Below are 15,021 nucleotides of genomic sequence, written 5' to 3'. Positions count from 1 at the left end.
CTGCACCACTCTCAACTCTCACCTAACCAAAACAAAGCCACCACTTTCCTTCCTGCCCAAAAAACAAATCACATCTCTTTCCCGTTTCGCAAAATGCAACATCAATTAATTACTCCAAATCCTTCTAAACTGTCTATATGTATTTACACCATCAATTTTATTTTAATTTAAAGCATGAAATTTTAGACGATTTAAATTGTAAGTGTGGAAAAATGAAGCGCAATTGAAATGGTCCAAAAGATTTAAAGAGAGAGGATTATTGATATTCTGAAAAATATTAATTAGAAGAAGAGTCAAACAAGAAATGAGTTGTTCATTCAGTTACGCAAAGAGATACGCAAATGTCTTCCTCGTGACCATCTCTTCTCATTTTGATATCATCTTCCATAACAGTTTTCTTTTCTGCGTCATAATTTTGCCTTTTCTCCTACTACATTTATTTCCTCTCAACAAACCCATTTATGTACATACGTGTGTGTAAGCGTGTGCGATTTATAGCTTTATTTTAATTTATTAAATTTGATTGTATATATTAATTGATCGATGTTGGTGTGTTTGCAACATTATTACGTGTTTAGAATATAAAATGTGTGCTTGGACCCGTATACATATCTCGATTTGTTCATTCATTGTTATTCATCAATATATGTTGATATGCACAGATTCATTTATAGTGAAGTTCAATCTATATATACTATACGATTTAATTTTTAACAATTAAGTAGGCACATGAAACTATTATTGAAAAGTTACATGAGTCTCATTATAACTTATTATTGTCCAGTAACAAAATATACCCCAACAATTGAAAACTTATATGAATTTCAGTATAATTTATTGTCCAACAATATACTCCCTCTATTTTTAAATAAGTGTCATATTATTCAACAATATACTCCCTCTATCAAACAAAAAAAAGGGGTTATGTCGAACACTTTCAGTCCAAATGACTTGTAATTGACTAATCAGATAATTCGATATATAGGTTTGATCTGAAAAAATACGAGCCCAATATATTTAGCCTGGAAATCGAGTAAGTTGACCTTTATGATCAAATTTTTATTCATTACTTGATTTTTAAATGTTAATACATATAATATTTTTTTTTCAAATGCTTGTGAAATATGCATTGGTCTTCATTTTCCAACATTCAATGTTAAATAGTTTGACATTAAGAAAAAGATAACCATTGAAAATTTATTTATTAATTAATACTTATTTAAGTTGATTTTCAGTGATGAAATGACATTAAAATATATTTTATATGTTAGTGATGGAATTTGAACTTTAAATTTTAATATTAATATAATAAAGTCTACACCGTTTAAATGTATAAAAATTTCTTGCTCGAATAACCTTAACCAAATAGCTTGAGAACCTAATAATTTTGGCCCGATAATTAAACATTCCACCAACACATGATTTGAATTGATCACATCTTAGTGTGGCTTACATTTTATATATATATAGGTTAAAAAAAAGCCTGTAAGATACGGCTTAAAGAATATAAAACTTTGATTGAAGTAAAATATCAGATTGCGCACACATTTCGTTGAAAATAATTGACTAAACCAAGAGAGAGCATGATTAAAAAAAAAAAAGAACCAAAAAGTAATTAATTACTAATATTCAAGTACCAGATTCTAAAAATGACTGCGACAAGCGATTTCTAGTAATTTCCACTAATGCCATAAACTACCACTAGACTAAGGGATCGGCCGAAATCAAAGAATCCTATGTAGTTTACACAACTAATAAAATAGATAAAAATGTGACAACCTAATTTTAAACTACAGAAAGCATAATCCAACATCAGTAAGATTACAAATATACTAATTTTAGATATGAGTTCGTATTGATATATAGATCTCAACTCATCAATCTAACACAAGCTTTTAAGTCAAATTTATTGAAACAAATGATCTATTATATTGAAAGACATTTAATTGGTGCTTCAATTTTACCATTTGAGCTAAACTTGTTTGCTTAAATACCACCAATTTTTATTAAAGTTGGAACTTTTTTGTCACGGTCCGAAATAATTTATATATTGTGATAGTAAAATAAATAAGTGTGTCTTGTTTTCATAATTATTGATATATATATATATATATATATATAATTACCTATGATAGGAAAATAAATAAATAAGTGTGTCTTGTATTCATAATTATTGATATGTTCACACCTTTTCAATTTTGTAAAAATATTTGCTTTCTCAACTGATCATCACTCTCTCTATATAGAGAGGGATAAAATGTAAACACACTCCTAATGTATACAAGTCACAATCTTTGGTATGCCACAATGTGATTTAATTTTGAGGTTAGGATTGCAACTATTGTCGTTTGTCAGGGGTCCGCTAAATGGGCGCAGGATATTAAAGTCATTGGTATGACACCGTGCAATTTGAGGTTATGAATATTATGATCATATGTGTTATTCTCTCTGCCCACAAAAAGTATGACACTTTTGTCATTCTGGGTGTCCACCAAAAGTATGACACTTTTCTTTTTCTGAACATGAACTGATCACATCTTTTTCCTTATCTTTTATCATTGGAAATATCGTTTATTTAAAAAAAAGAAAACACTCTCAATTCAATTCCAATAACTCATTTCAAAAAATAATGGGACCCTTTATCCACCACATAAAAATCACCACCAATTTTATTAAAACATGTGCCCACCAAAAGTGCTATACTTTTGATGGACAGAGGGAGTATTATTTTATTAATTTGGATAATTGTTGCATGAAGTCTTATATTGAGTATACTTTGTATGCTCATCTCATATTTAACATTGTCAGGTTTTTAAGATTGTAGGCGTGTGGAAGATCGAATGATGAAATAAATTATTTTATGAAAATGATATTTTTGCATTACTATGTCATTAGTAGTACAATATTTTAAATAAAAATTTCTTTATAATTTTTTCATTAAATATTTATTTATAAACATAATTTTTCGCACGAATATTTACTTAAATTTTAATTAGGATGTTACATTTCTCTAGTGCATCTGTGCGGGGTACCCTATATATCTAGCATTCTAAAATTAGATATCACAGATTCACAATTATTTGACGTTCACCAATTTATTTATCTCAGCTAACTAATCTAAATTAAATACTCCATCCGTCCTACCTTCATAGTTCGTTATTCCTTTTTTAGATGTCCCATAATATAGTCCACTTTCTAAATTAAATTAGCATTAAATTTCTCTTTTTACTAAATTAATTTTATTTAAATATAGTCAAACATAGAATAAATAAGGGCAAAATTAAATAATTACATATATTTTGTATTTTTTAAGTATTATTTAAAATTAAATATTATTTATTATATTTTTTTAGTATGTGTGAAAAAGAAAAGTGAAATATGGAGGTGGAACGGATGGAGTAACTTCAGATTTGAAAGTACCGAGTTAGGTAAACAAACGGCGGGATTATAACTTTTCTAAAAACAATAGAGAAAAACTGAACCTTTACATTCATTTAAATTTATTCTTTTGAAAAATTAATAAACCAAAGGCGAGGGATGCATTGAATATGATAAACAGTAATTAAAGACATCACACAATAGTAGGGGATTAAAGACATCTGTGATATTTAGGACAAAAGTAATTAGGGAAAGGAGGGGCCTAATTGTGTGCTCAAAAAGCTAAAACAATAATGCAGCAGTTTTAAACAAACAACGGATGCCTTCTCTTTTTGAATCGTTTGAATAAAATTTTCCTCGTTTCAAAAGAAAAAATCTTTTCTAAAAAGAGTTTGAGAAAAGAGACAAACAGATTCTGTTTTTCCTTCTCAAAAACCGTGATCGAGATAGAGAAAAAGAAAACTAATTGTATAATACTATAATATTTAGAAAATTAAAAAAAAAAAAAAGTAAAAAAAGAGCAGTTACACACCCCGAGTCCAACAGTGTGTTGAATGGGGTTTCCCACCATCACCACCCACACGAGCGGTTCTCGATTTGCATGCACACACGCACCACACACACACACGCACATATAGATACAATCACTATATATATACGGAGAGAGATAGAGGAGAGAGGGAGGGGTACAAGATTTGGATGGTTGCGGAGGCTTCGAGTTTTTATGTGTGTCTAGTTTGCTACTGGTCTCAAAGAGAAAACATTTCTGTGTGAGTTTTCATGTTTCTTTCTTCATCTTCAACCTCACTGTGGTTTGTTTTCTGCGTTTGTTTGTTTTTCTCTTCTCTCTCTCTCCCATCGTTTTGTCGTACCATTTCTCATTTTCTCGCAGCCCCAGGAAACATTTCTCTCTCTATCTCAATTTCTCCCATCTCCGCATTCTTAACTTCTCCTCCTTTCACATCCAAGTACCAATTTTTCTAGGGTTTTCAGTCTCACACACACAAAAAATGAATCTACAGAACCTGATAAACAGTTGCGGCAGTACAAGAAAAGCACCAAGCGCGATGCAGGATTTGACGTTTCTACCCCCGCACCTCCCTAGTGCTCCATCAATGGAGCAGAAGATCAACCTCAGAAATCCATGGCAAATCGACGAAGCGAAGAAGCTGAAAAGCGAAGGTCACGAATTCGAAGAAATCGCGAGAAAATCGAAGCTTTGCGCGAGAGGCCATTGGAGGCCACACGAGGACGCTAGGCTGAAAGAGCTGGTCGCTCAATTCGGTCCCCAAAACTGGAATCTCATCGCTGAGAAACTCGAGGGTAGATCAGGTAACAAAAACACTAGTTGCAAAACTGCATAACCAGTTCTGAAACAAGGAAATTTTGAGTTGATGATATTTGGGCGTAGGGAAAAGTTGCAGATTGAGATGGTTCAACCAGTTGGATCCTCGAATCAACCGAAGGGCTTTCAGCGAGGAGGAAGAGGAGAGGCTGCTGGCAGCGCACACAATGTATGGGAACAAATGGGCGATGATTGCGAGATTGTTTCCTGGCAGAACAGACAACGCAGTGAAGAACCATTGGCATGTGATCATGGCCAGGAAACACAGGGAACACAACAGTGTTTACAGAAGGAGGAAGCCCTCTTTCCCAAATCTGCAAATCCCTAATGCATGCAGTGATCAGTCCACTGTTGACGAATCAGCTGCCTCCACCTGCACCGATCTCTCCCTCACCCCTTCCTCTGCAAAACACCCTCATTTCCTCACAAGGTTCAGCCCTGTCCACCACATGCTCAATCTTCAAAATGGTATGTTTAGGTTTAAAATTTCTTTGTTCTTACTTTTAGTTTTTGTTGTTAAAAAGTTTTCATCTTTGTTTGATCTGGGGGTGCAGGGGTGAATCAGATATGTGCGAATGTGGATCATCAATCGGATTCCAACTCTGAAGTTTCTGCATCTGAATCAGTAGCCAACAATAGGGCCAATCTCTATGGTTGTGGGGAAGATGAGAAAGGGAAATTTGAGAAGGGAAACATGGCATTCATTGATTTCCTTGGAGTGGGGGCCACTTGAAGAGAGGGAGACAGAGAGAGTGGCTGTTTTTCTTTTTCTTTTTTCGTTTTTTGGGGGGCTAAATTTATTATTTCTTTTTTTGGAGGGCTAGTTAGGATCCTAGTTTTTATTGCAGACAGAGTGCGTTGAAAATTAGCAGGGGAGAAAAGGAGCAAAAACTAATGAAACAAGAGTGGTCATGTCATGGGAGTCTACTTAGACCTGGAAAACTGCTAAAAAATGTGGAGAAATTATTGCACCTCTGTTTAGTTGCAAGGCAAAATAGAGAAAGCAACAAAAAAAAAAAAAATGAAGTGGGATTTGCAGCAGGTAAAAAAAGATGAGGTCCGTTCAGTCTCTGTACGTATTGTAAATCCCATAAATGGTAAAAAAAGGGAAGAATTTTTACTGCAGTAAAGTCATTGTATGAGCCACTGTTTTTCTGATCTGCAAAACTTCTTGTTTGTGAGGCTAAATACAAAATGTGTTGTTAGAGCTGCAAGCAAAAGGGGTCTCTTGATTTGCAGTTGTACCATTTTTTGTGTGTGTTTTACTGAGGCTGAGTTGGTCAGTGAATCAGCCCATATTTCATGACTTTTCAATTTTGTGTCTGCTGGCGTTTGGTATGCTTTATTGACTGCGACTATGGGAATATATGGCTTTAATCCATCTTTTCTGGGTGGTTTGTTGAATATTTTTGTCCTTTCTTTGTATATATCTTGGTGGGGTGGTGGGGGTGGGGTAAACCACCTGAACCATTAATTAATGATTGGTTGTTTTCATTTGTTTTTGGGGGTGAAGTTGGAAGATTGATGCTTTTACAAATTATTGTTGATATCAATACAACTAATTATTTGTAATAGTAAAATGAGTTTCACCTTGAATTGGGACATTTGAATTGAGGGAGAAAATTTTGAAACAATCTTAATAGCAGTTAAGAAGTATGAATGTTAATTGAGTTGGGTCATAAATTCGTTGTTGAAATTGAAACCTCTCTTCTAGATATGTTTGATGCTCTCTCTGTCTCTGTTATAGTACTATTACTTAGTAACTGAAGGTCCACCTCCGTCAACATTTATTTAAAAGCATTGGCAACGCCTTACACGATAGCACCTACTCGTGTAAGGTGTTGCTCGTGTAAGGCGTTAAAATGCAGCCTTACACGAGGGCTACACGATAGATCGTGTATGCCCGATAGCGTTATTTTTTCGGCGCGTGTTTTACACGCGCCCTCCCTATTTTAAAAAATATATATATTGAAGTTCGATTTTTGAAATTTGAAGACAGCTTTGATTGTCTCGGTTTGCGTGCCTTTTTTTGACCGTTTGAATTTATTTATTTATCTAGAGTAGGATTTTAATTTATGTATTTTTAATTATGTTTTTAATTTTTTAATATAATTTTTAGGTTTTTTATTTAATGGAATTTTAATTATTAATAAAATGTGTTATTTAAATTTGCGCAATTAAATTTAAGTGAAAATCATAAAAATCAAAACTAAAAAAATCATGGATGCTCTAAGACCATGTTTATCGGCCAAAAAAAGAGGGACCTGGTCGACCTCTTGGGAAAAAAAAAAAAAAACAATTCAAAGTAAAAATGGAGAGGTGGTCGACCATGGAAAAAATCGGACCTCCCTTGGTCTCTCTCTCTCTTCAAATTTAATGCATTGATTCATGACACTTGTCATTATATTATTGGTTGAGTGGATTTTATTTAGATAATTGATAAAAATCATTATATCTTTTATATAAAATATTTAAAAAATAAAAAAATTATACCAAAATTTATATTTTTTCATTCTCTATAAATAGATACCACTCTTGGTATATTTCAATACACCTTCAAATTCTCTCATTTATCCTCTCCACATATAACTTCTATTATTTGTTTCTCTATTTTTCAATGGATGGAGACAATAATTCTTTCTTCAACTCTCAAAATTTCAATCCCTCCCAAGACTATTATCCAAATCTTACTGATATTCCAAGCTCCAATGAATTCCCAGAGTTTGATTATGCTATGAATTCAGAATTCTCGCATAATCCAACTGATTCTCCTATTTCTGAATATCACCAAACCTCTGAAAATTTTTCTGCAAACCCTTCCAACAATGCGCAAAGTTGGACTGATATAGAAGATATATCACTAATGTCTGCTTGGTGCTTGGTGAAAATAATTATAAAATTATGTTGTGGTTGAGTGGTTGGATGGTTGGGGTGGTCATTGATAAATGAATAAAAATAGAGGTGGTTGGGTTGGATGAATATTAGTGATGTGGAAGAGAGAGAAAATAATTAAATATTAAAGATGGTTGGATGGTTGGGTGGTTGGATGGTTGCTGATAAAGATGGTCTAAAGCTTAATACCCCATTTTTCCTTTCATACATTTATCGTCATAAATTAACTTTATTTTCAAATCTGTATAAGGTTCATTTATTTCGATATAATATTATCACTTTGGTATTGAATAATCTACATCTATCTAAGAGCATCCACACCCAAGAGTCAAGGGCTCTTAAGTGGTTTCCACTCTTATAAAGATCCTCCTTCAGATTTGGGCTTTACAAATTGGAATCTCTAATTTTATTTTTATTTTCTCAATTTAAATGCATTTATAGATTACAATAAATACAATAATAAATTTTAAAAACAAAATAATTATAAACTTTTAAATTCAACTATTACAATACCAAAAGAAAATTTCAATAAATAGTACCCGTCCCAAGCACCCCCCCAATCACACAACGTTGTGCGGCTCCCGCTCGCTCCGCAAACCGTGTTGCTGATGTTCTAATAATCAAATATGAATAATAACATGGGGACTCATTTAATTAAAATCTATGCGTAATTAATACTTGGATATAAATAATAACATGGAGATTAATTTAACTTCCACAACATAGAGACAGTAATTAAACTATGAATATAAATCAATTGAGCTAATTTATGAACTACTTTATTGGCCGATCTATACATATATCTAGACTTTTTTCGGTTGCAAAAGTGATTCTATGGTTAATTACGTAAATATTGATTTTAGCATCCAAATAATATTTTTTATGGTTAATTTCCTAAAAGCTCACAAAATTTAGTTTTTTTGTTACAACCCCACTACTCAACTTGTAGGACCCCCATCTCTACACGGACGGTTGTTTTTAATCCAAAATTGCTGACATGAAAGTTAGATGAGATTGAGGCTTATTACAAGACACCTATAAACCTAAGCATCTCGTTGGATTCTTAAACTAATACGAGGATTATGAGACATAATTTGACGTCGTTAATGTGTGTGTTGTCTGCCAATTACGCGAGTTAGCAATTTGCTTAGGCTAAACAGTAATTTGACTGGGTTGTAACTGGCCCACATTTTTAACTCAGAAATTTGGTTTTCTTATTTTATTGGGCTTCTACTATTGGGTCGGCCCAATACCGAACCTGACTTCAAGACCCATTTCTGTAAATATACACGTGGAACTAGTATTGTGCTCAATTGATGTACAAGAATGCCTTTCTTTTGTTTATTATATAAAAGACCTGTTAATTCAATTATCATATGGAAAAAAGTCAAATCATAATATAAAAAATAAAATTTGTTCTAAATTTTGGAATATCCATCTATACAATTATTACAATATTAAGAGTAGAATCATGAAAAAGGAAGAATTTGTCACAACATTTAGTTTCAGATGTGTACGTAGATCTTTTGTTTGTATATTATGGGGGCTATGTTTATGTATAAAAAACAAGATGTCAATTAATTGCAAATGAAATTTCACTATTAACTAAGTTATAACTGATGTGTTCCTATAAAGTTGAACTTATGCGATCCTTTTATTTTAACCAGATAAAAAAAAAATAAAAGACACATAGTGTCAGTTGCTTTAGATTGGTTATGATTGTCGGTGTAAAAAGCCAAATTAGACTTTGGGAATCTTTCGTTTGAATTCCGAACACGGTAGAACCTCATTTTATTAATTCTTTTAATTTAGACCGAAATAAATGCAATATATATATAATAGGTGGGATCAATATCCATAATGTTTAAATTTTTGTTTAGTCATGAATTGATATACACAACTCATATAAATGACGATATTGCACCAGCAAATATATAAATAACGTGTCAGATCGAATAGGTAAAGTAGTACTTTTGATTGAGATTTGAGATCAGTATATTCCATTATGTTTTTAATTAGTTATATTTAATTAGAGAGTTACTGGCAACAGCACGTTTTTTTTTTTTTTGAATTAACTGGCAACAGTACGTTAGATTATGTATATATATGCATTTATTTGGCATTTTTACAATGAGCGGGAAAAGAAGATCCTCTGATTGATTTATAATGTTCAGTAAACAACTGTTTTATTTTTAATTATATAAAAAATAGAAAAGGATAAAAAGTTTATACGCGGTGGTGTATTAATTAATTAATTTAATAGTGAAACAAGAATGTAACATTATGATAAAGACGATGAGCTACTCTTAAAAAAATAAAAGGAGGTGTTGAGCACCAAGAACAGCTCCTTTCACAGTATATCTCAATATATTAACTGCAATTCTTTTTTCTTTATTTTTTCTAGGGTTAGATGTTATATATAAAAAGGATTTATATATAATCTTTATCTACTTTGTGTCGTTAATATACATTTAGTTCGAATTTACCAATTTTAAACTTTCAATTGACAAACTAATTCTTATTTGAAATTAATGTAAATTTGGTTCACTAACGCTTGTGGCGATCCTAACCAACTTTAAGCAATACAAATACTGCACACCGCATTCATTTTCTGTATGCCAATTCTGGTTTGACAGTATTTTATTGTATTTTTGTCCAACAATTATTAATATTTTATTATATTAATGTAACAGGATAAACTGAATTAGCTAGTTATCTAAAATTGTTCTTTGACTTACAAGAATATATATGGAGGATGGACTTCAAAATAAACGGTTTCAACTCACTGCGCGCAGCAATCCATTTTTATGATTTGAAATCTACAACTCAAATTTAAACTATTTTTAAGTGAAAACAATTACTATAAATTTTAAAATCCATATTTTACACCATTAATGATTTGAAATATTTCACTTGACTCCTCAAATTTAATCGATATGCTCGCTACGCAAATAGAAACTAAACGTCATACCATTTGAGGCAACTGATAGAATCACGTTATTATATTCTTTAGTTAAGTATTAAAGAGATCTGAACTTTCAACAAGATAAAATAAAATAAAAAAATACATGTGTGCGTTAAATTTTAATTAGTCGTCTACGATGGTTCGGCATAGAACTCCACTCTCAAAATGAAAAACTAGAATAGTGTACCGTAATCAATAATTTCTCTTTATAATTAAAAATTATGTCATTCTTTCCATGATAAAGTACCATTATTGTGTAGATAGCGTTTATTAATTAGCCTATTCCAAAGTTTTCATATCACAGCATAATTGTTCTTGAAATTGAGAATTGATCCATTTTATTAGCAGAATTTGTAGTACATCTGGATTTGAATAATCAAGCGCAAAAGTAAGTAATTTCTACAAAAACAAGTGTAGATAACCCCAAAAATAAACAAAGACAAAAATTCTGGATCATATTACAAAAACGAGACAATGAAGATACTATTATTATGCTAAAAAAAAGGAGAGAATATTGCTCAATTTTTACTTTCCGCGAAGATCGAAGCTCTGAAACTCAAGAATGTCTTGGAACCTGAAATAAATTTGACAGAAAATTTTAATGAACTTTTCACACTTTTCATCAGAATTAGCATTATTTACAAGTGACAAATCAGTTCAAATAAGAAAACTTCTATTGGGCAGAAAATGAGATAATTAAAAACAAAGCCAGATGGATTAAGGATCGGAATTGCTAAACGTTTTAATTACCAACAGCACATCATAAAATATACTCCATATTCAAGTACGAAAACATACATTTGCAAGTTATTTTAAGATGTGTAAGTAATTATTTAAAAGAGAAAAATGGAAAGTGATTTCTGATTTGGGTGACGGTGATGATGGAATTCAGTGCACATTCACATGAGAAAAACTGTAAGTTATGGCTGACGAAACCTTCTGGACTCAATTCTCGATGCATTAAAAAAATATTTGGAATGAATTGAGGGTTTTATACAATGAATGCACAGAAAAAAAAAGAAAAAAAAAAAGGGGAAAATACCAGAAAATAGCTTTCACCATGCTGCAGCAGAAATCCATGCTCATTCGCCTCAACTGCTACTCCCGACGAATGAATCAACAAATAATCCCCTCCAAACATCGCTTTCATGTCCACCGGCCCCCTCCCCACCTCCGTCGCTACTCCATTTATGAATACCGTTATCACCCCTACACACGCACATATTGAAACATACATTTCCCAAACAAGAAAAAAAATTGATTTTTAGGGTTTGAGGATTACTAACCGGATTGGTAATGCAAATTGGGGCTGTCTTGCAACCCGAAACCCGAGCCGTGCTGGAGCTCCTGTAGCCCGCCTTGCTGCCCCGGAAACGAGAACAAACCGCCAGCATTCGCAGAGTCAAGCCCGATGGACGACGAGGAGCCCGGCCCGTTGCTGATCGGGTAGCTACACAGCGCCGCCGGATTATAATACGCGCCGGCTATGGAATTCCCGTTGTGAATTGCGCGAGGCTGCGGCTGGACGTCCCCGGCGGCGCCGAGGCTGGCCTGGATTTGGCGCTGGCGGCGGCGCGAGCGCGAGCGTCGGTTCTGGAACCAGTAGAAGACGTTGGCGTCGCCGACGGAGCCGAACTTCTCGAGCAGCTTCCTGATTCGGACGGTTTCGTCCTTGGGCGGGTTCACCATCCCGCTGTTGAAGATGGACTCCAGGATCAGAATCTGCTCCGGCTTCGGCGTCCACCTCGACCGCACAGGCTCGGCTCGCTGATCGCCGTCGCCCGAGCCGCGCGGCCCGGTTTCTGCTTCGTGATCTTCCATCCTCGCGTTAATACTAGCTCGGAGTTTTAATTAATGGATAAAAATTAATTAAAAAAATATTAATCCGAGGGGGAACGGAGTATGGATTAGTCACTAGTCTACATCAATGGTTACATGGAGTATTTAAAGGGCGAGTAAAGGAACGAATGTCAGATGCATGAAATGACGATTTTGCCCTCCCACCGCGGCTTTTTTTATGACGACATTTTTCAGCTTTGGTTAATTAAACATATATATGTAGTGTTATTAACTAAACACAGAATTTAGAACCTCGGATTTTCCGTTTTGGTTTGAGATGAAGCCGATAATTTAGGCACTTTAACTAAGAAGTTGTTAAAACTGTCTCATATTCAGTACGAGGTTCATACTATCCGTGTACTTGTCTTTCTTTGTCTCATCAAATCTCTTAACTATCCATCCAATTTTAAGTTTATTTAAATACCATATTATAAGAATTAAAGAGCAAACTGTATAATACGAAATCAAAATGGCATAGAATTTCTTTGCTGCTTCTTGATTCCAATGCTTTGTCCCATAATTTCATTCCTTCGATGACTATATATATATTCATGAATTCACTTTCTAACTAATATTCCTAATAAAATCATTAGAATATAATGAATTTTAGCTAAAATCTATTACTAAAAATTAAAGTTTAATTTAAAATTTTATATTATAATTTAAAACAATCACTCATACCCTAAAGATGGGTGGCTTATTTAGTTTGAGTAATAAGCATGATTGATAAAATAATCTAATTTAATTAAGTGTTTGATTTGTAGTGATGGATAACTCGAACTGCACTCTAATCATTTCATTTAGTGATTATTTATCACCCAAAGAAAAATGGCTTATTTAATCATCATTCAGTCCTATCAATCTTATCCACCAAATCAAACGCCATTAATTATTATAATGAATCCTAATTCATATTTGTAGAATTAAAATAGATAAAAAAAAAGAAAAAAAAAGAGAGAGATGATGAAAATTGAATTATTCGCCTCACTGTTTCACCGCTTGAATGTATATCTCAAAAAACATATATATAAGAATATATAGTACTGAATATTTGTGGTTGAGATTTAAGTTCCAGCATACCTTACTATATATATTTTCATATTACATTGTCAAATAATATTAATTTATTGAATGGTCAATGAAGTGACAAAATTGAGGCACTCAAAAACTCTTCTTTGTGAGAGGTCTTGGATTCAATCTCCCTTGCGGACGGATAATTTTTGTACTTTTGTGTGGGTAGTGGTCCCGCCTGCGTGCGGGTAGATAGTTTATAATTTTTCCATTTTTGTGTGGATAGTGGTGCCGCCTGCGTACTGAGTAGATAGTTTATAATTTTTCCATTTTTGTATGAATAGTGGTGCCGCCTGCGTATTGATAAGTAATTTTTTCATTTTTACATGGTGTAAAAGTTCTGTCTTTGTGTGAATTACTTATTTTATTAAATATCTTTTGTAATTTAAAAAAAAAATATATCAATTTGCCGAATGATGTATGGAGGGAATTCATCATATATGCGTGAGAAAAGGAAAGAAGAAAGAATCCCTAATGAATAAATAAATAGTGTCATGTGCAATCTTTTCGATATACACCAGCTGGCCGCAAACATTGAAGTCTTATGTTTTATCTCTTAATCCACGATTGGTCAGTCCTCACTAAATTGTAAATGACAAAAACCCGTATCGTTATATAAAACCATTCTAATACTTCTAAGAGGAGGGGTGTATTCAATTAAGAATTTAAAAGATTTTGATAGATTTTTTATAATTTATGGATTTTGCTAATTCTATGGATTATCTTAATTTTACGTAGAGTTTACTAGATTATGTTAGATTAATTTATCTCTATGAAACTTTATAAGTTCATCGAAAAAAATTGGCTTCAAATGACTCGAGATGTATTCATATCGGGAATCATTAAATTATTTTTCCATTAAAAAAAATTAAATATTTCTTAATGAAATTAACTATTTAAATTAAACATCATATTTAATTTACAATCTCTCTTTGTTGTCCTCTATGATTTTTACCGTATTCGCTGGTTTATCATCAACAAAAACAAAGATTATACGCATATTAACATAATGGCACAAAGCATTAAGCAAAGTAAATTTGACAAAAGAATGACCGCATAGTACAAGGAATGATCATACCTTTTCTACAAGTGGGTTTCACTTTATTCGATTATTAAACCTCGCAAAAATTGTTAAGATTTCTTAATATTAAATGACTCGAGATGTATTCATATAATATAAATGAAAAAAAGAACAACCGAAAGAAAATTATGCAAGCAGTCAAAATTTTAAAGTTCAGCAGATGATTAGAACCCACCGTAGAGACTCCACTAGAGAATGACAAATGAGTTTGGAGAGAGGCAGAATATGTCAAAATCTCTTACGGAGAGGTGAGATTTCTGGAGGGGTTAACTATTTATACTTGGGTTTAAGAATATTATAAAGTCCATGACATATTAGAATCCTACAAATTTTTAATATCATTAGATTTTGATGGATATTTAAGAGTTATAATTGAATACCAACATATTTTTTAGGACTTTTTAAAATTTGAATTGAATATTTATAGACTTTTGAAATACAAAAAAATCT

General features: G+C 32.6%; 2 protein-coding genes across 3 annotated transcripts; one reads left to right on the top strand and one right to left on the bottom strand.

The window, feature by feature from the left end:
* Nucleotides 1–3,922: 3,922 nt before the first annotated feature.
* On the top strand, nt 3,923–5,937 carry LOC131002864 (transcription factor CSA-like). Of its 2 annotated transcripts, XM_057929348.1 has the most exons (4): nt 3,923–4,148; nt 4,401–4,710; nt 4,790–5,191; nt 5,278–5,937. In XM_057929348.1, the coding sequence occupies exons 2-4, from the start codon at nt 4,446–4,448 to the stop codon at nt 5,454–5,456; spliced, it is 846 nt and encodes a 281-aa protein (XP_057785331.1). In that variant the 5' UTR covers nt 3,923–4,148; nt 4,401–4,445; the 3' UTR covers nt 5,457–5,937. The 2 variants fall into 2 exon arrangements, with proteins under 2 accessions (XP_057785331.1, XP_057785330.1); XM_057929347.1 differs by having other exon boundaries at nt 3,946–4,710.
* Nucleotides 5,938–10,889: 4,952 nt separating this feature from the next.
* On the bottom strand, nt 10,890–12,508 carry LOC131002849 (WUSCHEL-related homeobox 11-like). Its single transcript, XM_057929328.1, has 3 exons — nt 11,867–12,508; nt 11,623–11,789; nt 10,890–11,154 (listed from the first exon to the last, which is right to left on the bottom strand). The coding sequence occupies exons 1-3, from the start codon at nt 12,399–12,401 to the stop codon at nt 11,137–11,139; spliced, it is 720 nt and encodes a 239-aa protein (XP_057785311.1). The 5' UTR covers nt 12,402–12,508; the 3' UTR covers nt 10,890–11,136.
* Nucleotides 12,509–15,021: the final 2,513 nt, after the last annotated feature.

This window comes from Salvia miltiorrhiza, unplaced genomic scaffold, assembly GCF_028751815.1.
Source record: "Salvia miltiorrhiza cultivar Shanhuang (shh) unplaced genomic scaffold, IMPLAD_Smil_shh fragScaff_scaffold_23_2, whole genome shotgun sequence".
In the NCBI taxonomy this organism is placed as follows: domain Eukaryota; kingdom Viridiplantae; phylum Streptophyta; class Magnoliopsida; order Lamiales; family Lamiaceae; genus Salvia; species Salvia miltiorrhiza.
Note: the sequence above shows the minus strand (reverse complement) of the source record. Positions and strands in the feature narration are given on the sequence as shown.

Excerpts from the sequence above, each read along its gene's own strand:
- LOC131002849 (XM_057929328.1), bottom strand. The coding sequence starts at position 12,401 with ATGGAAGATCACGAAGCAGAAACCGGGCCGCGCGGCTCGGGCGACGGC. Across the intron at positions 11,790-11,866 it reads CAATTTGCATTACCAATCCG|GGGTGATAACGGTATTCATA; the intron begins GTTAGTAATCCT and ends GTGCGTGTGTAG.
- LOC131002864 (XM_057929347.1), top strand. The coding sequence starts at position 4,389 with ATGAATCTACAGAACCTGATAAACAGTTGCGGCAGTACAAGAAAAGCA. Across the intron at positions 4,711-4,789 it reads GAAACTCGAGGGTAGATCAG|GGAAAAGTTGCAGATTGAGA; the intron begins GTAACAAAAACA and ends ATTTGGGCGTAG. Across the intron at positions 5,192-5,277 it reads CATGCTCAATCTTCAAAATG|GGGTGAATCAGATATGTGCG; the intron begins GTATGTTTAGGT and ends CTGGGGGTGCAG.